The sequence below is a fragment of the Perca flavescens genome, chromosome 1, assembly GCF_004354835.1.
Source record: "Perca flavescens isolate YP-PL-M2 chromosome 1, PFLA_1.0, whole genome shotgun sequence".
Taxonomy (NCBI): domain Eukaryota; kingdom Metazoa; phylum Chordata; class Actinopteri; order Perciformes; family Percidae; genus Perca; species Perca flavescens.
The window spans coordinates 32,335,957-32,359,786 of record NC_041331.1 but is presented as its reverse complement, the minus strand read 5'-3'; the positions used below and the strand labels follow the sequence as shown (position 1 = coordinate 32,359,786).

General features: G+C 40.2%; 1 protein-coding gene across 1 annotated transcript in view; it reads right to left on the bottom strand.

Moving 5' to 3' along the window:
• Positions 1-23,830, bottom strand: part of unc13c (unc-13 homolog C (C. elegans)) — a 110,348-nt gene that overhangs the window by 61,300 nt on the left and 25,218 nt on the right. Inside the window, exons 4-12 of the mRNA XM_028575211.1 lie at positions 23,670-23,716; positions 22,477-22,555; positions 19,671-19,742; positions 15,065-15,284; positions 13,968-14,195; positions 11,232-11,373; positions 9,243-9,412; positions 7,616-7,731; positions 7,142-7,305 (exon numbers count right to left, since the gene is read on the bottom strand). Coding sequence (XP_028431012.1) covers positions 7,142-7,305; positions 7,616-7,731; positions 9,243-9,412; positions 11,232-11,373; positions 13,968-14,195; positions 15,065-15,284; positions 19,671-19,742; positions 22,477-22,555; positions 23,670-23,716 — 1,238 coding nt within the window. The remainder of the gene's footprint in view (positions 1-7,141; positions 7,306-7,615; positions 7,732-9,242; positions 9,413-11,231; positions 11,374-13,967; positions 14,196-15,064; positions 15,285-19,670; positions 19,743-22,476; positions 22,556-23,669; positions 23,717-23,830) is intronic.

Here is a 23,830-nt window from a genome sequence, read left to right as displayed (position 1 = left end):
TGACACAAGTCATATTTACCAGGGGAGGGACTATAGCAGAGACCTTTTACTCTTGCAAACCGTCTTCTGTTTAGTTAAATCGTATTCCCTTTTTTACTGTCTCCAGCGCCTTACTCCCGGAACTTTAAACTACACACAATGAGACACATCATCTATTACCACTTCAGATTTGCGATGATCTTTCTCTCTCTTTCCCCGCACACACAGACACACATCTCCAACAGTACTACCCAGCAGTAATTATGTGCTGGAGGCTGAGATGCCTGGTTTGAAGCACGGATCTCTGCCTGAGTGAAGATCATATGCTCCTTTTAACGCTTCATACTGCTGCTTCACAAGCCATGTGGAATGCCTTCCACATTCAACATTCAATACCACATATAAAAAATGTATGTGCGCAATAATCTGTATGTTTACTTTAATGTAGCAGACAAAAATATACTCAAAGGCTTCTTTATCAGCCTCTGGCATGACCCATAGCAACCAAACATCTGGATGCATTGGATGCTTTTTATAGTAAACATGCCTGGGAGCTTAAAGCCAGCTGGGCTTTATACATATAGCATTTGTTTAATCCTCATTCTGATATTAGGGGACATTTGTAGGGCTGCAAAATTAAATCGCAATATGGAATAGTGTAATATCCAAATCGCAAGGGGGCGGGGCGCAACATTTGTTAAAGGTGATGTGTCAAACCATTCTGAATGAAGTATTGTGGTGCTGCAGAGACAATACGGCCTACAAATCATATCCTACAGACTAAACAAAAAATCTTTGTTTGGTACACATTCTCGCAAATCTTTTTTTTTCTAAATATATTTTTAAAGATTATTTATTGGGCTTTTTCTGCCTTTATTTTGATAGGACAGCTAGGTGAGAAAGGGGTGAGAGAGGGGGAAGACATGCAGGAAATTGTCACAGATCGGATTCGAACCCTGGACCTCTGCGTCGAGGCATAAACCTCTCAGCACGGCCACTTTTTAAACATATTTTTCAATGAAAATGAGAATAATAATACAAAAATGATCATTCCCTCCAATATCGTGAATCGCAATATCAGTCAAAATAATTGCAATTAAATATTTTCCTTATATTGTGCAGCCCTAGACATTTGTGTAATCAACACGTTTTTTCAGAAATATTTTTAGTTAGAGTTAAGTTAGAGGTGACCATAAGTATTGTGAAGCTGGATGTTGAGCTTGGAGTACAGATATTTTGAAACTAAAAACATCCTGCACAGTGAATCATTGCTTCATAAAGCTAAAAGGCACTGCGTTATGTGGAGTAATGATTACAGATTTACTCCCCCTCCTGAGTTCAGCGCATACACACACATGCATACGCGCACACACTCACAAATAGAAACACAAACATCTTCTCATCAGGAGGCCTATTTAATTACTTTGCTCTCAGCCTCCAAATTACCCAAGAGCACTTGGGGTTAGGAGAGCAAAGAGAGTGATGCAAAGAGAGTGGTGATGGCATCCGCTGAATTCCCATGGTGCTTTTAGAGCTAGATCTCCTGAGCCAATTTTCAAGAGGAAGACGTTGCTTCTCCTCGTGTTACCCTGCCTTGGTTTTTACCGGCGGATGAGGCACACACTCACATATCATTTTTCAGATGGCTTGGAGAAATTAGAAAACGATGATGAGAAACAGGAGGGTGGGAAGTGAGGGAGGTAGGGAGTGGTGATGGGTGAGATGAAGAAAAACATACATAAGGGAGGGGCATGTTAGCAGTTGTGTGGAGCATGTGAGGGACAGTTGAGTCTCTGAGCTGCTGTGATTTATGCAGCCATCATGTGACTGGGAATCAAGATTCTAAGATGAAGAAAACAATAAGGTAGGGCCTTTCATAAATGAAGCATAATACGCGATGATATAAGAAACGCCATGCTTAAACAAGGTTCAAGCCTGAAGCATTGCCTCAACCGGAGAAAGCTGGTAATACGACTTGTCTGCAGTTAAATAACCCTACAATCCCTCATATGCTGCAATGCCCTGTCATAACAGTCTGTCACCCAGCATGTCCACACCACTTTGCAGCACCAAAACAATGAACTGTGTCACCGACACATATTATTTCAAGACCATAAAAGCAACACAATTTCTCAGTGTCGCGTCATCTCAGGGATGCATGTGGCCACATTTCTGGACATGAAAGACAAATGTGAGCTGCGCCTTTCATTCAATTTGCCAACACAATCTGTGTGTAATTAGAATCTGATTTACGAAGGCAGCAACTAATTACATAATCAGCTACTGGGAATGCACAAGTGTATTCTGAAAAGGAAGGAGAACTTAAAAGGTGCAGCTTGGTGATGCAATTTGAGATTTTTAAACGGCAAATCAGACTAAAATCACGATGTGGTGATGCTGCAGACACTCATTAACTCATTATTACTCACTTAATACATTAAATGCAAATAAAAGTCATACGCAAACAAAGAACCCCTGCCCTCTGGCAGGAAGTTGTCCATCAGGACCAAAACCTGCAGTCAGCCTTATTAACAAGGCCCCGGACCCCCACTGACATTGACTCTTAACCCCCCCACCCCTATTTACTACACTTTGCATTAACCTACATCCTGGACTACACACCTGTATGGAGGACAGAACATGACTTACATCTAAATAAATAAATAAATGTTTAAATAAATACAGGAATAAATAAATAAATGCATAAATAAATCAATAAATAATTGTATTAATAAATAAATAAAAGAATAAATAAATAAATGCTTTAAATATATGTTTACATTTTTGTTCACCTACATTTATTTATTTCTGTATTTCTGTGTCCATATGCTAATGAGCCAGACAAAAGCAAATGATCCCCGATCCCTAGCGAATCTTCCTCCCTGTGTGATACAGATGTATGAAAACCAGCTGTAGTTAGCATAATGGCTACGACCAGCAGTACGATGGCAGATCTGCTGCTGGATGTAAAATGCCCTTAAATAGGCCTACAACCAGAAGATCCGACCAGGGATCAATCCTCTTTTATTGATACTGCTTACTGTCAATAAATGTATCTTTCTTTTAGCTAAATTCGACATAATGATGACATCACTTGAAACAGTGAAAGAGAGAGAGAGAGAGAGAGAGAGAGAGAGAGAGAGAGAGAGAGATGTGTTTAGAGCAGATGCAGAATCTGTACGGGGAAATGAAAACCAGATTTCTCTGCCATTTAAACATCATATCCAGAATATGATCATTCATGTCCAAAAACACACAAACATGCTAGCACTTTGGGTCTAGCGATAGCAGCGTCCATAGCAACCACTAGCATTTTATCAGCGGCGGTTTGAGTCATGAAAATATAATAATAGTGGATGATGGATTGAGGGTAAAATAACGTTTATGAGGACAATATTGAACACAGCAGGGAACAGAGGAGAACTGCGGTCAGCCTGCCTGCTCCTGCAAAGTCTCACGCATTACAGTCTATGGTCTCACCATAAGGCAAAAGTAGTAGACCCGAATCAAGCTCACTCCTGTAGCCAATCATGCTTTAAACTGAGGTTAGGACCTCCTATATCATTAACATATGGACACAGAAATACAGAAATAAAAAATGTAGGTGCACAAAAATGTAGAAATACATTTAAAGCATTAATTAATTTATTCTTTTATGTATTCTTTTATTTTTTATACATTTATTTCTGCATTTATTTATTTATTCATTTATTTCAGCATTTATTTATCCTTCTATTTATTTATACATTTATTTTGACATGCATTTATTTATTCATTTATAATTGCATATATCTATTAATTTATTTATTTATTTCTGTATTTATTTATTCCTGTATTTATTTATTTCTGTATTTGTTTATATATTTAGTTATGCATTTATTTATTGAAACTTAAAGGTGCAGTAGGTAAGACTTATAAAACTAACTTTCTGTCATATTTGCTGAAACTGATCTTATGTTCCAGTAGAACTACATGAAGCAGGTCATTTAAAAAAAAAAATAAAGAATCTGGCTCCTCTGGCTCCACCTACAGCCTGTAGTGTGATCAAAAATCCACCGCTCACTGTTCAGATGCACCAATCAGGGCCAGAGGGGGTGTCTAACTGCGTGTCAATCACTGCTCATGCAAACGCATTCATTCTCCCTTGTGGGGGGAGGGGCTTAGGAGACCATTTTGGGCTTTAGTGGAAAGGGAGGAGGGACTGAGAAGTTGTCGATGTTGACATTTTTAATATGTTTGTTTATGTACGCACCAACCAAGAAAATTCCTTGTTATACTTGGCAATAAAAAGAGATAAGGGGCGTAATCCAAAATTACGGTCTGTATCGGTTTATTTCACATAAATATCTGTATTTAGATTACTACCATAAGTTGGCAGGGCTTCTACCAAAGATTGCTTCATTAGCTGTGCACCCACAAAATAACATTTACAACACAATATTTCAACCATGTACCTAAATTAATCAAATAATAAAGCGTGATTTGACTGAAATTCTCTACACTGTTAATGATTTAAGGGAATAATAGAGGAGGGTTTAATGGTAGCAAATTACAAGTCATAATTGCATTAGGAGTTAATGGGCGGATGTCCAGATGAATATAAGGAAGTATCTATGATAAAAGTTAGAAAGTGCTCTTAAAATCTTAAAAGCATGCATGCACTTTTGAGACAGTGTTGGGGGGGTCAATGATTATTATACATACTACTGGCATATACGGGTACTTCACTAAAACTCAAGGCCGCAGCCCCTTTTGGGGGATAAAAAACAGACGATCCCATAGAAGTCAATGTAATTTGACGTGTGTTTGGATCATAATTTTGACAAATCGTGATTTTAGGATTATAAGGTTCTATCTCCGTTTAGGGTAGTTCTGAGATATTGAGCATCAAAGTTTTTACATCCCAGCTATTTTGTGAGATGGAACCTTTTTATTTTATTAATAACTAACTAAGAAAATATTTTTTTTACAAAAATAACACCTAACAGGCATTAATAAACACCTAAGGGATCAGATTATGTCAAAAACTCAATTTCAGCCAAAAGTGGAGATAGAACCTTATAATTCTAAGCTCACGAAATGTGTGTGAATTCTTTTCTTGTTAAAAAGATGCTTTTTTTTTATACACGTCTAATGTTTATCGTGTGACTTTGCCTTAATACCTTAATAAACTAAGGTTGATCGCAGTCATGTCCCCGCACCCTCAGTCTTCCCATCAGTAGATCAATGACCCAACACGGTGGCCACATACTGCTTATGTAGAAATCGTATCTGATGAAATCACTATTGTTAGGCTGAGTGTCGTCTGTAATTAATCAACCTGTTATTAATAACCAATTGTTCGATCTATAAGCTGAGATTAAGTTGGAGACGACAGTCTGATGCTGCTAAACTGTTATATGTTGTCTCTAAGGACTTATCTTACATGGTGAGGCCCAACTAGTTATGCAATCATTGCATCAAAGTATAGCCTAGCTGAAAAATTAGATTGTTTCTAATATATCTAAAATTGGACAAGTTAAATTTAGTTTTGTTCACAGTTTTTTTTTTTATGTGCTGCTTGAAGTTCCAATGTGAGTCCAAGATCACACCTAGGTATTTAAACTCTTGAACTACTTCAAGTCTTTTCTCCCTTACAAAAATATTGGGGTCTGTTTCAGACTTATTTACCCTTTTTGAAAAACACATGCACACAGTCTTGGACACATTTAGTTGCAAGTGAGAGCTCTCTATAACCAGTTGCACACATTACTCATAACAGCTGTCTCTCTGTCCCTCCTCTCCATCCACATGCCCTATTCCCTATTGCATTTTCCTTCCATCCACCGGATTTTTCCTCCTTTCCAGATCACCTGACTGCCACACCAATCCACACACCTGTTCCCACTTTACTAATCAGCTTTGCCTGGCCTTCCCCATCTAACTCCTCACTTGCCTCTCATTCCCTCGTCATCCACTATCTTCATATACTGGTCCACTTCCCTTGTTCCGTTGTCAGTTCATCATAGTTGTACTGTAATGCTGTGTTCTGTCTGCCAGTTACCGACAGTAGCTGCCTGTTACTTGTCTGCCATTTGGACTCTGCCTGTAAGCCATACACAATAAATTGCTGAATTCATCCTGCTACATCCAACTGTCGGCATTTGGATTCTATTCCTGTTCTCCTGCATAACCAACCGCGACAGTTGAGCATATTTCCTCAGAGCACATTATCTGTGGAAATCTGAATATATATTTGTTTACATCCCTACATACCCATATAACTTGTAAAAAGCATTGAACGTAAGATAAATAACCCTGATAGAATCTCAGACCAGATTACATGGATGGTGTAGATGGTGTCTGATGTCTCCAATGAGTTCCAAGTAACCGCAACCAATTTTTAAAAATGACTCTTCAAAAGAGTACTGTTGCTGTAGTTCATGACCTGATTAGTGAGTCAGTTTGAAGCTCAAGTTTAATGACCACACAGCCACAACTGCTCGTATCCTCTTTGTCTGGTGTTGAACAGTGGTCAAATACTGTAAAAGCAATATTCTTTTCAGTCAATACAGTTTAAACAGTATGTACCAGAATGAATTTTGAAAGAAAAAAATCTGAAGTTAAGTGCACAGGACTTAGTAAATCTGGCAATCAGTGTCTAATGTTAATGTCTATATATAGAGACAGAAAAACGAGTGGCCACTAGTGCACTGGAAGATAGATACATGTAAGTTTAGATGCATGATGCAGAATTCTGCAGTGGTAACCATTACATCAACACTGCACAAAGTGACATGGCATTGCATGACCTTGATTAATATTCAATGATTTTAATGTTTCAGGTGGTGGGTCTTTGCATGTGTGTGGGAAAGAGACATTTATGGATGGACAGGGTCACAGAAGATCAGAGAGAGACAGAGAGAGAGGGAAACGAGACTGTTTATGTGTGTCCATGATCAATGTGACCAAGGCAGCTTGGGAGTTTTTCCAGGAGACCAATTAATCAATCAAACTTAGGAGCTCGATAGTCCTCCAAAGCTCTGATTCTGCTGAGGAGACATCTTTACTACTCCTCTTCTCCTTCTGCTCTACGTCTCTATCTCCTTCTCTCCTCCACTCTGCCGAATGAGACGATGACAGATTGGTGAGGTAAAAGGCCATAGATCAGGGTGGTACTCACGTCATAGCCTGATAGATGGACTCCACTCCGTATCTCATGGCAAACTCATCCACTATCTCCTGAGACACGTCGTCAAAGTAGACCTTCCACGCCTCGTCCCCTTTCACCTGCGGGATCTTCACCACCCCGCTGTTCTTCACCTCGGTCAGGTAGTGGAAAAGGTTCTGTGAGTGCCACGGGAGATAACACAGAACAGGTTACGGTGATGGAGCACAGTGTCACAACATAAAAGAGATGGTGTACACCAACAAATGTAGACCCTTATCAAAGCTGGACAAATCTTTTTTTTTACAACGCTGTAACTATTGATTGTTGAGAAATCCTGTTAGGTTGCTTTCCGGTGTAATCACAACAAATACAAAATATGTTTTCTTTAGTACCTGTCTTTGCAAACTTAATGCGTTGCTCCCCAAAGATAACAATTGGAGTTGAGAACGAATTTTACCTAACGCTGAATCACATAATGATGGTTACCTCATGTAAACAGGTGTACTGGCCGTGAGGAGGAACCACATTCTCCTCCCCTTTCATCTCCACGCTGATCTTGAGTCTGATGGCACCAGATACCGCAGACTTGTCAGTCCTTTTATCTGTAACACACAACAACACTGGGTTAGACATAACTGGAAATGAACTGAAAAGTAACTACCAATTACAAGCCACATCTTAGGAAGGTTAGCCAACATGTGCCTCCCTAAATGCACGGTAACTATCATATTGAAGTGACGTTTTTGCTTGCTTTTCAAACTCAACAATATCTATTCTAAAACAAACAGTAGCATCTCTGTTTTCTTTATCCCAATACAGTACAGTTGCTATGCACTAAGAAGACCTGCTGAGACTGCCAATCTCTTGTTCTGTCTCTGCACAGCTTTCTAAATTGTACATCACTAGTTTGGCATTCAAAATGTTCTCACAATCGCTGATGGTGGAACAAATGTCAGACAAATTCAAATTATTATTATTTTCTAAAGGTTTTGTTCCATACAGTTAAATAGAGAAAAGCTCCAGCACAAAGGATGGGATGGGAATTAAGTTTATTTTGTGCGTGCAAATATCAACACACAGTATATGTACAGTATATGCATATGCACGGTGTTGCTTGCATGCTCACATAAAGCCACACACAGACACACACACAAAGACACACAGACGCAGGCATACACATTTAAATTACTAAGTTAACTTTAAATTGCCCCTCTCTGCGCTCTCATATACAATTCATCTCTACAGTATCAAATGAGTGAACATTTCAGTCAGTGGGTCAAGAGACAGACAAGAGAAAAATAATAACGTGACAAAGTGACAGAGACTAGCACTGTAAACACAAAAGCACAGATTGAAGAGGAGCTGAAGAGGCTTAGAGAGGAGAGCAGCTGGATGGGTGGACACCCACACCAGCAAAGGCCTGTTTAAATATTTATTGTGGACATTTAAAAAGGCACAGAGCAGCAGCAGTGGTCAGGGGTCAAAATTACCACAAATTGCTTCCTTTTAGCTAGAGAGGCAAACAAAGACAGCACCCACCAGTCATAATACTTGAACAGAAGTGGGAGTTCCCATTATGCTGCCATTCAACCTCATGCAACATTAAAAAAAACAGTGATGTAAGAGAGCGGAAAAAGTTAAAGACCCTGCATCAACAGCATCAGTACCCAAACTGAACCACAGGTCTCTGTGGCTTCTTGGTACATGGATGGTAATGGTGATCTCAACTGGACCACACTTTATTGGACCATACATTTACCCTCATATCCTGTTTAATGGCTACAGTACAAGGAAATGTGTAGAAGAATATGTGAAGGGTTTAAATGTATATGTCCATGATATATATATATATATATATATATATATATATATATGAAATGTGTCATAATCATAAAAATGGACTTTAAGCAGCAATGGTTGAAGGGATGGCTACAGTGTTCCAGAAACATTCCAACTGGTTGCCAAAGTAGTAGGTACGGCTGCTAAGTCCCAAAACTCAGGTATCACACCTGTTTTACTGTATATAAAATAAAAAATCTAAAGTACATTTTAGCTAGATAATAGCCATGATAACTGCCACCATTATTTTAAGTTAATCAAATGGGTAACATACCTAGATTGTACCAAACGTCCATCTCTCCACTGAGAGTGCGAACCTCGATGATGGTCTGGCCCAGGAAGTCGTCTGACTCACGCTTGAAATGCTGCTTCACCCGTGATTTGATGTCATCATCCTCATCCCACACACGCACCTTGATGCGGTCAGTGGCATTGTGACATTCGCTGCGATTTGGAAGATGATTATGCCAGGTCACAACAATCTCAACAACATGAACAATAACAGCCACAGCATATTCAGTGACAGCTCATCAGGTCGAGGTAGTCATTGGAGCAGAACAACAGTCAATTCAAGTATAAATACAAGTTCAAAAACCTCCTTGACCCTTTTCTAAGTAACGCATGGAGAACAATTCTTGCCTGAATTCAAATGAGAGAATGTGTGTACCCGGAAGGAAGAATTACCCCAAGACATCGCATGACCTTTACTCTGCATCTCTATGTTTTTACTCCCAATGCAGGCAAATATCATCGGAGAAGTGTTGAATGTTTCACAAGAACAACTGTATAGCATTCATACAGTAGCAACGATTATTTATTTGTAAAAGCTTTGTGTCCGTCTCTTTGGTCTTCTTTGCATCAGTGCAGCTGACAGACGTTTCAGAATAATGACTCTGCTAAATAGAACAGAGGTGGCCAAAGCGCTTAGCTTTAGATGGGGTCGGACTGTTCAGCTCCGGAATTAAAACCGACAGATTACATTTTGTTCTAATGACATCTTGGGTGCGACAGCCAGAGAAACAGTATCTGCAGTGTTTTTTAACTAATCCTGTTCCGGGGGAAGCACTGGCTGCTGCTGCTCCACTAGCACACTGTAATGTATCACTCTATTAATCTACATCCCTGTAGTAACGTAAAAGAGTTTTTATCACAGCCACCACTGGAGTCTCATTACAGGTGTGGAGCCTTGTCTTTATGAAACTGGCATAGGGACATGCACACACAAGGACACACACAGAAAATCTCAGTAGTACATACAAAATAGTACTCTTAATTATTGTTACGTATTATTATTATTATTATTATTATTATTATTATTATTATTACTATTAATAAACTATACTATTAATGTTGTGATATTGATCTCAACTATCTCACACAGCAAATGAATGACAGGGAGAAAAATATGGCTGCTATCAGGCTGTCAAAGAACAACCAAAACACTGCTGGAAGATCCTGTACAGTATCATCTGACAGTAGGTTACGTAGTGGGTCTCCTTGCTGTAAAGAGTGGTAGATGTTTTGCAAACAGCAAGTATGCATTGCGTGAGCGGTGCAGCTACCTAACTGCTAACAGTAGGCAGTCTACAAATATGTTCAAATCTGCTGGACGCGTGAGCAGAGCGGCGCACATGCGACTCGTGTTTCTCTCTTCTATATTTGCTGAACTGGTCTGGCTCACAGTGTGTGTTCGGCATAATATAAATAGTTTATTTCTAGTAATTATCTATTCATTGGTTTTGGTCTTCATTCGTCTGCGACTCCTTGAGTTGGGTTCCTGGACAGTACATTTGTATGAAACAAAAACATCTTTTTTTTGTTTGGATAAGATTGTGGCAGAGTTAACGTGTTAATTGAGTTGATATTTCTGTTATTGCATACCTATATGGACCAAGGTAAATAGCCTGGTCAGCACAGCACTATGGAGAGCTCATACCAAATGAGAAGCCACGCACTACTAAAGCAGGAAAGCACAAAATTATTTATTGTGTTATGGAAACAACAGGGTTGAGACCTGTGTTGTCTACACTGATGGATGCCATAGTAAAGACGTGTTTAGCTGTCTGCATCGCAAAAATCTCTGCAGTGCAGCTCATGAGTAACATGTCATAACTGAGAGTAATTTCCCAAGCTATTATGTCAGACTCAGTCATTTTAATTGTACGTATTCACTAATCCCTTAACATTCCCTTGAACAGACGATTCGTAGTCTTAGTGGGAATTATCTGGTTGGACAGAGGTCAGATTAATAGAGAGCACTCACAAGTAGAATTTCTCATCCCAGACTGGGTTGAGGTTTCCGAAGATGGTCTTTGTCCTGCGTTTGGTCTTGCCCACCTGCACGGTGACGTAAGGATCGCTGGAGCCAGTTTTATCCTTGGCCTGCAAGCCCTGTGCACTCATGACTGGAGACAAGACGGGGTTGGAAAAGAGTAAAGAGTTATATGTACCACAAGCAACATATCTGACCATTTTAAGGTTTTTGATTTTTGATTTTATAGATGGAAGCTTACTCGTCCTGAACTTAATTACAACATTACTGATATTATATAGTCTAAGAAATTCATTCAATTTTCGGGGGCATATTATTTTGGAAGGCAAAAACAGGAAGCATTGGTCTGGTGGGTGAGGTTTTACGGCAGTCTCTGAATTCCAGTCATGGAATCAACCTCTATATATTTTATTTTAGTGCTTACTAGTCAGTTTTTTATTTATTTGATTCTATAGCATCAACTTAAGAATCAAGGCCTTGTTACTGCCTCTACTGCCTACAACAACTTTGCGCACTTGCCAAAAGCTGAGGCAACTAAGCAGCTCTTTGGTTCATTGACAACAGCCATTATTCATATTTTTGTGTTTATGTGAAGTGTTAAGTATGTCTATGATTGATCTATTCATCCAGGCAATAGGTAGAGTCCACCCCTGTGTGTTTGCCCACTGCTACAAGATAGATTCAGAATCACACAGGAAGGTGCAGAGAAGGAGAGACAGTAGTATTTCACAGCGCCATAAAAGGGAAAAAGGACACTGGGGCATTAAATATGCATAAGTGACAGTCTAAATAATTCAGGGTACACATATATCCCTCAGCTCAATGCTGACAAGTGTTGGTGGGAAGGATATAGAGGCTCAAAGTGCCATGGCCCACTTGCTCCATGAGTACTGAAAATCAAATGCCTCTTGCATTAAAAGAGGGGTCCAAGACAGCGGCATACATATAGAGGAGTCAGTACAGTATGCTTCGAACAAAGTGCTTTTCAGATCATCCAACGGCATTTAATCCCTTTAAGGGGAAATTTGTCAAAAGGTGTGCACAATTATACCCACGATTATCCCTCCCCTCTGTAAGAAGGGGGCTTTTGGCCCCACCTTCAAGTGTGGCTTCATTTTATGCATCCTTAAGCCTTAAATAGAGTAAACTGGGAAGAGAGTTGGGGGTTTAATAGCATTTCAATCCAGTACTGGATCTGCTGATTAAAATTCAAAGCTGGAAATAACTTTTAAAGAATTGAAACCAAGTTTACATGACTGCTGTTATATATATATATATATATATATATATATATATATATATATATATATTCACTGCCAGACCTCGTAATGTGCACACATTAGCCGGAAACCTGGAATATCTCATGGCCGCTGTGAGAGTGCTACAGAGTCAATGCCAGTCAATATTTATCTAACAAGTGACAAATAAACAACAACTCAATAACTACATTTTAAAATGGGACGTTAAATGAGCCCCTGGGAAATTGACCCTGGCAAGCCCGGATCTTTTCAATGTCTCTCACACTCCCCCTTTTTCCTCTCACTCTTGTTTTTCTGCTACTATTCCTCTCTTACAGTCCTCTTTCTCGCTATTCCCATCCTTTCTGTCCCACTCTCATTTTTTCTCCCTCCCTCTCAGTTTCTACTTCTCTCCAGTATATTGACACTGCAAGAAATGCAAGGTGAGCAATAAAGGAGCTGGGCCTGGCACAGTTACCACAGAGATGGATTGGAGTCTGGGGTTGAGGTCACAAAGCTCACTTCCTGGCCTTCTTTCTGCCAGTTAACTTGGAATAAAATCGAAATCCAATGCTTAAGTGATGTGTATGTAAATTAAGTATTGAAATGAAAGAAGAGCATTTTAACTTCAAAGATGATGATTCTTTTATAGGTTCACGGTTTTCAGAATTAGGGATAAACAGAGGTTATGTAATCAAACAGGGTTCGCTAAGAGGGATGGTAAACAAAAACAACAGATAATAATATATATATATATAATATATAATAAGTCATCTCTATAAGCTGCCTCTTAATTACTGCCTCTTAGATGCTTTGCATTTACTTTGCCACCGTTTAACATTGGGCAAGCATTGTTACAACCTGATAAGCTTTCCCACTGCTCAACTTTTTCATCAGAGCTGCATGTCACAGACTGAGCTGCTATTCAAAATTGATGTGTTAAGGTACATGAGTCAAGTAGAGTAAATAGTAGATGACTATCCTGGTTTCGAAGTCTCTACATGAAAAGAAAAATCATCAATTATTGTCCACAAAGCAGTGATGCATTAATAACCTTCACAGCATTATCAACAAATTACTTCTCCCCAAAATACCTAATCAATTTTTATTTCTATTTCTAATTAAATATGCATTGCTGATTGTGGTTTAGGGTCAGAGGTTAATGACCAACATGTTAAGGTTAATAAAAATATTCTGAACAGAATAACAATGTTTGTCATTTGAGATCAGCCTGACTTGTAATGGCAGTTGTATTGATTTTGTATTAGAAGAGTAGAAGTAAAGGGTTATGGGTCATGGGTAACCTGCAGCAATATCAGGACATTACTAGTAAAAAAGGATTTATAACTATTCAGTTGATTGATGGTTAATATGTAAATGAGAGCTAATACAAACTCCATGTCATAACTGACAGATTCTATCCTGGTAAAATGTATTATTTTAGTTGATGGTTTGAAGAATGAGCTTTCTAATATAATTACAAGCTAACCTGTGATGCTGATTTTGGCAGACCACTTGGAGGTCCCATCCAGAACAGCCTGCTTGGCTGTTTTCAGATGGCTGGTGAAGTCTTCTTTGGAGACGTGGAACATCTCCTGGATCACCTCAAATACTTCAGGAGTGTTCTTCTCCCTTATCTTCATGCGCTCCTTCATAGCCATAATGATATTCTGGGTCTTGTCCTCTGCCCCATGCTTGGAGCTCTTTTCCACTGCCCCTAAAAACAAGCCAAAAGTTACAGTGTTTTGGCTCAGTAGTTTGCATATTTAATAACCAGGAACAATCCCAGTACAGTGGGTATCTTTAATATGTATTCACAACCTTTCTCCGAGTCTTATTTTTTTAAATAACTATGGTTAGATAACTCTGTTTTCTCCTAAATACTGCACGATTGTACAATACCGTGTTACACCATCTAGAAACTTATGTAATGTGTGCCACTATGACTCTGACTGTGTGAGCGTGTGACGAATAGGAAATTACAAATTCACACATTAATATTGGTTAATACTGTATGTGTGTTTATTCATGTAAATGTGTGTCTGTAAGACATAAAGGCGGTTATCTGATCACACTATCATGTATCTAGAGTGTGTTCATGAGTGCAGATTGAAATGTGATAAAGATGAATTGCAGTGTGAACTATAAAAAATTGTTATACTAGTATAAAACATTGAGTTTTATAATGGCCCGGGTGTAGCTAATCCACTTAGAGTGTGTGAGGGTTGCCGTGAGCATCATCCTGAAGCTCGCATGTCACATTGTTCCTATTTAACTACACCGTAACAACAGGAGTGTGCCTGATTGAGAAAGCTGATTGTAGACTGTAATGTGTGTCAGTGAGCAGTTTAAATGCACCATGTCACTTGTAGTAATAAGCGCAAGGGAATATGTAATATGTATCAAACAAATCACCATAACAGCAGTCACGTGTACTGTAGGACTTACAGAATAGTGTTGGTATTCATAGACTCCCCCCTCACACACACACACACACACACACACACACACACACACACGCCTTTGGGTTTCAAAGTATTTGTAAATTGTACATCAAAGCATTATGGGATGAATTTACTTCCTTACTTTGTAAACAATCTGCATTGAGCAGGTCCTGGCACTTCTCGTGGCATTTAACGCCACACTCTGAGCAGCGCATGCCCTGACGGGCAATGCCCCACAGCAGCCCCTCGCACTCATGGCAGTAGGTGGGTGCAGTTGCTGTCCACACCTCAAAGTTATGGGGTGTTGTGGATGAAATCGGGTAGATCAAGGCCTGGAGAGTCTTCTTGAAGACATGTAGTTTCTGAAAAGAAAGACAATGCATTGAGAAAGTACAATATGGGGATGCGAGAAAGAGAAGAGGCATGGCTGACTCATGGCACCATGAGCGAGAGAAAACAACAACATCATAAGTTAATAAAAACAACGTTGTACTTAAATTGCTTTTTTGTTCAATACTGTACATCTTGAGAACAGTACTAAAAAAAAAAGAGGATTACTTTTGCACCTGCTGAGGGACCACAATAGCCTGAGATGATCCCACAAAGTTTTAGACAAAATTTAGAAGTTTCACAAAACAGCTTCAGAGGCCTTAATTGAAATTTATCTACAGTCTAAGTTGCATGAAAATTACTAAATTACTAAAATTATAAAAGTAATCTTGGCAATTGTATAAACTGGCTCAACTGCAGCTATCATTCATCAGTACTGAAGCATTCTTCAACTTCATTTGTTAGAGCAAGTGATCTACCTGATGACATGATTCCAAGAGATAACATGTAGGAGGCTTTGTTGATCCTTTTCTGATGACCTTATCATCAATGGACAGGTCAGCCGTATGAGAGTAAGTCTTATATCTCATTAAGCTCAGATTAACAGCATCCTTAGCCCACAGGCTTTGTTCACATTGAGTGGTTTACTGACTAAAGCTCCCACAGACCAAATACTAAAGTCTACTAGAGGCCTGTCCAGTCTGATTGCTGTATAACAGAAGCCTCTTCAAATTGAATGCTTTACTGCAGCAGCCCTGCCATCCACAAGGACTGAAAAACGGGCCAGGACTTGCCAATTCTTGAAGGCAGAATCAATGGATGCTGTAAATAAGGTTTTTAAAAGTGAGCATTATCCAGATTGAGAGAGAGAGACAGAGCAAGCGAGAGAGAAAGTGACAGAGGAAGAGAAGGAGATGTATGGTGGTTAAATAAATCTCCAAGAGGTACTTGCTCTCCACTTCTACCGCGCTGCCCTCCTCAACACCTCTCCTGCACCCCTCCCTCTGCTGTCAGGCCCCTGTGTGTTGACAATGTGCTGTAACACCTGAACAGCAGCTCTGCACTTTACCATAAAGACTGCAGTGCTCACTGGAACACACTTAAGGACACAAATACGCACACACATAGACTTGCACACATGATTTAATGACACCAGATGACAGGACAAGGCCATCTAACATTGTAAACCCTTGTTGATGAAACGAAGAGGCAGCTAAACCCTGGAGGACCTTTAATGAAACACAGATAGAGACAGATCTTTTTCGTTTAATCTGAGAACGATGACATGAAACAGATGTCTGTAATGTCATATCCACAACTTGCACACGACCTAGACCAAATCATGTACCACTTGTTTTCTGCATTTCTGTGACCATTGTAATAAGTGGTACTTTACTATTTATCTATTTTATTAACAAAGTCTATTTCCGGGCTCTTTCAATTCCCCTCCCTCTCAGTCCTGACACTACATGTCACACTATGCAGCAGATGTGGGAAGAGTGCTGCTTGTGTGAGTCTTGTGTGTTACATGGGAGGTAACCCTGGTGATTTTGTGCAAGACGCTGCTAGAATTGATTGACAGACGCAGCCTTTGCCTGAGAGCAACATGACAGAGAAGAATCTAATCTCTCCCTCTCCTTTCACCCGTTCTTTCCAATTTCACCACCTATTGTCCTTGTCAACCACTTCATTGACACTGCCAATCCTGCACATCCAGGTCCAGCCTCCAATCGTTTGCTGTAACTATCTCAACCTAACAAGGGATCCATGTGGTTTCCATCGCAAATTTAGACATTTGCAAACATTTTAAATCTAATATGTGTATGTATATTCTTAAATCAATGTGCTTTTCTGTCTGGCAAGATTCAAATATCCATCCAAAGGTACTTTGTTGGTAGTCAAGCGCTTCAAAATCAATGTAGTTTATTTTGCTGTTAACAACCTGTCTGAGGATATCTGAACTGACTTAAAGCTACGCATCACATCTCATTTCCAGGTACTCCTTGAACCATGTCAGATTGTGGCTACCTTCTTCCTTTGTACAACTGAGTCCCTGCATGTGTCTCAGCAGGTAAACACAGTCCCAGTTTATGTTGACAGCCACTGTTAAAAGGCTCTAGTGCATAGATCACATGCAGCTCAGAACATTGAGCGGACACACATAAGCCTGCCCACACATAATGTTCCTTTCTGCTCTAAAAAGCAGATACATGGGAAACATGACACAGAAAGAGAAACCTCTATACGTCATCAATGAAAGAGTATAATATTTTCATCAAATTAAAATGAATTCTGTTGACAGAGGGAAAAAAATGGAAGAGGTGGGGAAGCGATGAGACAAAAATGTGATGGAAGCACACTAAATAGGTTCAAACATCTCTCCCGGGAGTAGGGGGCAGATTGTTCAACATGGCTGCCTGATACGTGACAAATCAGGGCCAGGGGGTCATGAGGACAAGTCCCTCATAGCTTTGGTCTCATTCTCTTCTCATTTTACTCCTTTTCTCACCCTTCCTTTCCTCTTCCTTTCTCCTCCCTTCCCCTACAGTAACTCCTCTACACAGCATATGGCCGTTGACTGAGTACTCTCTCAGTCCTCACAGGAAAGCACTCTCCTGGACTTAATGCAGCAGATAAAACTCTGACATCTGCTTGTCCTACTTAGCAAGACCGCACAATCTGCAGATTTGCTCGGAACCCAGCTCCCCTCGGCCACCAATTATTAAACTCTTCCTTGTTTACTCCGAATCACAATATTGGGCAGCTATCACTGAAGTTCAAGTCCTTACTTACCACTGTGGTGCAATCACCTAATTTGCCAAAGAATCATCTCCCTTGCAACACCAATTAACACAGTGCATCAATCACGTCACTTCTCCTTCATCAGGGACATGAGTTGTTCATACCTAAAGCCCCTTTCATGAAACCCATAGCTATTAGTAAGCAATCAAGACCCTGTCACTGTAGGGTAACTGGGCATGTGGACCACGAGGACCAAGTCAAGCATGTGAAATAGATAAGTGATGCGAACATTGTACACAAATCAGTGTGCACAAATTTAGGGCCACGTCTCGTGTTTGAAAAGATAAAATATTTGCGCATGACATACGGAGCACATTTGAATCCAGTAATCTCGGAGGCTTAGGCGGACCCGTGTTGCACATCAGTGGATATGAAATTGTCTGCTTGCTCTCTTGCCCGAGAAACTGTTTTCTCCTGCTGTTTGCCTCCTATAATGCCGTCTTCCCTCTGGGAGGGAAGAATTGCAATCAATTAATGCAGAGAAAGCTTTAGAGGTCAACACAAAAGTGCCTCACACCATCGACGGAGACATTCTACTTGTTCTACATAGCTCTGTATATTATTAATCGTAGGGCATTGTCTAAATGAAATGATGTGGCTATCTCTTAATTTCTGAACTCAGCCAAATATTCTGACAGAAGGAGCACAGCAGAAAGAGTAAGTAGCTAGCCATAGAGACCATTCTAATAAACTGCAGTATGCATTATAGACAGAGACAGGCAGACAGACAGATGATGGCATGCTGTATATACATCTAAAGAAAAAACACCAGTAACAAATTCCATCCATCTCATTTTCATTTTGGAACCCAGTGTTCCTGGCAATGTAATCCCTGAAGTACAACGGCTGCAGCAAACAGCACAGCTATAAAAGGTTTGTCACAGTTCCAGCACCCTCCTCTCAAAACATCGCCCTGAAAAATAATGTGGGTCCAGCATGCCATGGCCCTGCAGAAGCCCGCATTACCCACCAGGGCTATGTTCACACTTGGAAAAAGAGAAGTTGACTAGGGCGCTTTTGTAGTGAAAAAAAAAAAGCGGGCAGCGTTTTTATCCTAGCTAGATATGTCAATGGTCTCCGTCCAGAGCAACGGGGTCTATTGGTCCATTATATACTGTCTATGGCTAGAGCCCTATGTGGAGCGGTGCTAACGGTAGACAAAACAAAGTGGTGGTGCTAGCTAGAGAAAGAACAGAGAGAGAGAGGGTGGTGCTGCTAACGTTACATAAAACAAAGCGAGTTCCCTGTACAGGGAGCACCCGCTCATACCGTATAACCGTATAACTCGCTGTGCTCCGACTCTCAATTTGTTCTTGTTGTTATGAAAACGACCGGTCTACGGTCTCTACTCCGCTTGTCATTGTTTGGCTGTCAAAAGAGCGCTTTTTTTTTCAGAAAAGTTGAACTTTTTTCAACTTCAAAAAGACGCTCCGAGCTGCAGAAAAGAAGTCGGTGGTGGTGTTTCAAAAAGCGCTCAGGACTTTTTTGAAAACACGGTTTACTCCATGGGATGCTGGCAGCTTAAAACAAGACGCCAAGTGTGAACGTAGCCCAAGGCTCCACAATAAACGGACAATGACTTTCCATGCAGGCATTGCTGGCATGTTAGTACTTACCAGGTCCTCATTATTCAGGGTGGACCGGTTCACCAGAGCGAACGAGATGCCTGCCTTTCGAGCAGTGAGGGTCTGAGAGAAGAAGAGGAAAGGAGAGATGATAAAGGGATAAATCTACCGACCCATTTTACCTATCTGCAGTTTTCTCCACTGTATCTCAATGGATTTACACACACAACACGTAGAACACATATCCCGAGTTAAAAAGCTTGTGAATGGCTGGTAATATTTTGTGAAAGGAAAAAAAAAAGCCCTAAATAGAAATGGGTTACATAATATAATATCATTTGGATCGAGAAATTAGCTAAATACTAGTAAATCAAAAGATCTTTTTAAGTTTCTGTAATGGATGCGTCTACAGATTGAGAATTCATCTTTTGCTTTTAGCTTGTGCGCAAGTGCAGACAGAAAGTAAGCTTACCAAAGCCTGTGAGATCCAAGAGGCCATGAATAGAGAATGAAAGAAATAAAGAAATTGAATTAGACAGTAAGTGGGAGAATGAATGCTGAAAGCACACACAGCAAAAGGATTGTATTTATTATCCATACGTAAAGGTGTCTCAACTGCCATGCAGGACTGCCGGTTAGGGCACAGAGCGCTAGAAAGATTCAACTATTCATCAAGAGAGATTTACAGCCGTTGCATGATTCTTTATCCACTCATGCACTGGAAGTTACTAAACTGCAGTCATGCTTGGCATATATATATTCAGTTCTCTGTTGGATGAAGCTTTGATCATATTTTCTGCTGTCTGCTCTGCACATTAGTTTGACACAAACAGAGAAACACAAGTCACACACACTCACGTATGGGTGAAGCCAGCTGTACTGCACAACACAGACTCACACACACACACACACACACACACACACACACTTACAAAACAGACATCTGCTCAGGCATTCACAAACGTACTCAAACATTAAAACGTACAACAGGTAACACAGACGCACACAGACATAAATGTAAATTAGCTGTTGTATTAACCACTGAGATTGAGTGACCAGAGATTGATAAACATGTATCCCAACTGGAGAAAGTTACGAAGGAATGCAGATGTGGACAGCTGACAATATTGGATCAGTCTTTACCACGACCCTCTTGTCTGTACAGCCCAGCTATGGTAAAGATCCATGGAAGCCATGGAGAATGTAGGAGAACGTGACCTCTACATGAACTGTGAGTGTTGATGTAAGTTTATCAACATGCACCAGCACTGCTGAGGTTGCTACGGGCAATACAATATGACCCTGTGTCCAGATGTTATCTATTCAGCGACAATATAGCATTCAATGCTTTGTGAATCAATTTGCCACGCTCTTTTTTTCTCTTTCTTTATGTTTTTGCATCCCGCCATGATATGGGGGAACCCTGCTGTCCGTTCCAATTAAACGCTGTTGCTGCCCGGAAGCAATCACACAGCAAATGGGGGACATTGACAAAGGAGAGGCATGAAAAGGGACCAATCAGTTTGCTGACTACTGACTTCATCCCACGTGTAAAAGGCTTGCTCAGTGTCACTTTTACATGATTTAAAAGCCTCACACAGTTAAATCAGAAGTCAATGAAGTCTCTCGGATATATTTTTGGGTTGAGTTGTCAACATTTCAAGTTGAATGCAGTTTCTTTCGACACCTGCTGAGTAATGAAAAAAAGAAAAAAGAAAAGTAAAATGGCCAAGCATCGGCGAGGCTGAAATCTGACAACTCACTGAAAAATATCACCCATAGCTGTTATGGGTCTATGTAGGAATGGCAAATATACACGCAAAATCCAAAAAAAATTAAAAATTAAAAAACGACAACCCATACTTACCAAGACATTGTTGGTTATTAATTTCATGAGAGATATGGACAAATACAGCATCAACTCATGTTGTTCACTGTGATATAAACATTCATCAGCATCTATTTGAATGACATCAAGCTGTAATATTTCACAAGAATGTTTGAGTATTATTACAGGCTGTTTTAATTAACTTAATGTAAGAGTTCTAATCATTTTTCCATCCTTTTGACTTAAATACATGAAGACGAGAAACAAACATGTACACAAGACAGACGCACACTGTGCAGCACATAATGGACAGACATGAATATTATTGGCATCACGACCGCATGCTGTCTCTCAGAAGGACTAACCATGTGGCACAGTGCTAAAGTGGACTGCACTGTAACAGGCCTCTCTGTGGGATATGTTATGACACATTATGTTGCAATAAAAACAAATGGGGGAGCATCACTGTGATGCAATGTCTTAAACACCCTCTCTAGGCTAATTAATCAAGCCATAGAGTTATGGCCAAGGTTACATTTAACATTCCCACAATGCAGCACTCTACACTAAATAGCCTGAGTATTAAATTGTTGGTTTTATCAGCAATCAACTCCTTACTGGACAATTAAAATGTATGTAATCTTTTTAAGCTATTTCATTTTTTTAACTACATAGGTCTACATTTGTGAGAAATGTATTTGTGTTTTGTGTGTGTGTGTGTGTGTGTGTGTGTGTGTGTGTGTGTGTGTGTGTGTGAGAGTATGTTTTAATAACCATTATTGTTGCAGAGAACTCAGCTAAAAACATACCATGGCTAATATTAGTCCTAGGCTAGTCCATAGGGTATTATGATAAGAAACAAACACTGTCACTCTTAAGCACTGTAACGTTCTATCAGGTTCCTGGTAAAGTTATTATTGTCTTCAGCAGGGGTCCATACTCACACAGAGCAGGATTCCACCAGCGTGGTGTAAACTCCGATAGATTTGACATAAATCACACATAACCTTGTTGAGGCAGATGACTCACCAGGTCTCGGACAAGAGGCACTGTCCTCTTGCGGCGTAAATCTGGCATGCTGTCAATACCATAAAGAATACTGCCAGCCCTGGAGAAGCAGACAGATTTAAAGTGTATTAATATCATAATAATGCCATGCTGGGGGAGACATTACTACGGTGAAAGGGGGGCCTTGATTTACACAGCCAGCAAACACATGGATCATGCCTCCAACCTAACCTGTCTCACCCCTTCCTCTTCACTTCACATGGTGCCGAGCAACACTACATGTAATCCCTGGCACCCTCTGCTGTTCCCGTAGACTCTCTTTTGTCCATCTAATCTAAATGTTTATATGGGGTATTTCTGCTGTGATTACTGTTATTGATATATAGTATACCTATTACTGGATTTATATTACATTTTATGAATACTGAAGATGAATTTAATTCAAATGTCTCCACGCCCTCAACACTTCAGCTCCACTTCTCTTGCTCTCTCCATTCTCCAACTCTCTTGTGCACACTCCACGGCTCCCTCGCTGCCTTCCCACCGGTCTTGCTCCTTTCCCGTGAGGCTCTCAGTGGCATCACCTCAACTGTCACTCAAAGCCTCTCTAATGACCTCAACAAGACATCAAGGCCCCAATGCCTCCATAAAGCTCCTCAAGCTTTTCTGTCAGCCCTCTCAGCGACATCAGTGTATGACCCTAAAGATACACAACGTGACGAGCTGCGCTGACCCTTGCCTCGCCCTAGGGCCCCTGATTCTCGCTGCCTATTTACAGTATGGACAATGCATACTGCAGATGGCTGCATAGTCATGGCATGAGCTGGGGTAATGGAGGTTAAATATGATTATTAGCTATTTCCGCTCTTGACATCACATGACAACACTTAGCTCTTTCACAAAGACTTTCTAAGTTAATCGTTTTCTTTCACATTTCTGTGAAGGCATCAATCAGGCATTTGAATCCAAGAGGATATGTTCCTGAACAGATGTTGTGAAGGCATCAGGCATCTTGTATATTCATCTTGTCTCTGTGGTATGTCACAAAACAGGGAGCACGATACCTTAACTGGGGCTGCATGCCAAAGAATCAGCATGTCTGCAACATTTCTGCTACATGTGTCTCAGTGTGGGGGGTACAAAACAGCACAGCAGGCAGCTAAGATTTATGTTATTGTGAACTGATCAGATCAGGAAGTGAGCCACCAACTCACCCTCCAGACTGCAAGCCAAGCACTTTGGGGTCCAAAAGACTGTGAGGCTGCAGAAAGAAGAAACACACAATGTAAAACAAGAAACTTAAAGTAAAGTGCACACAACTAAACATAAAGCAAACAACAGCAACATGAAAACAAAAGAAATATACAGTATGACA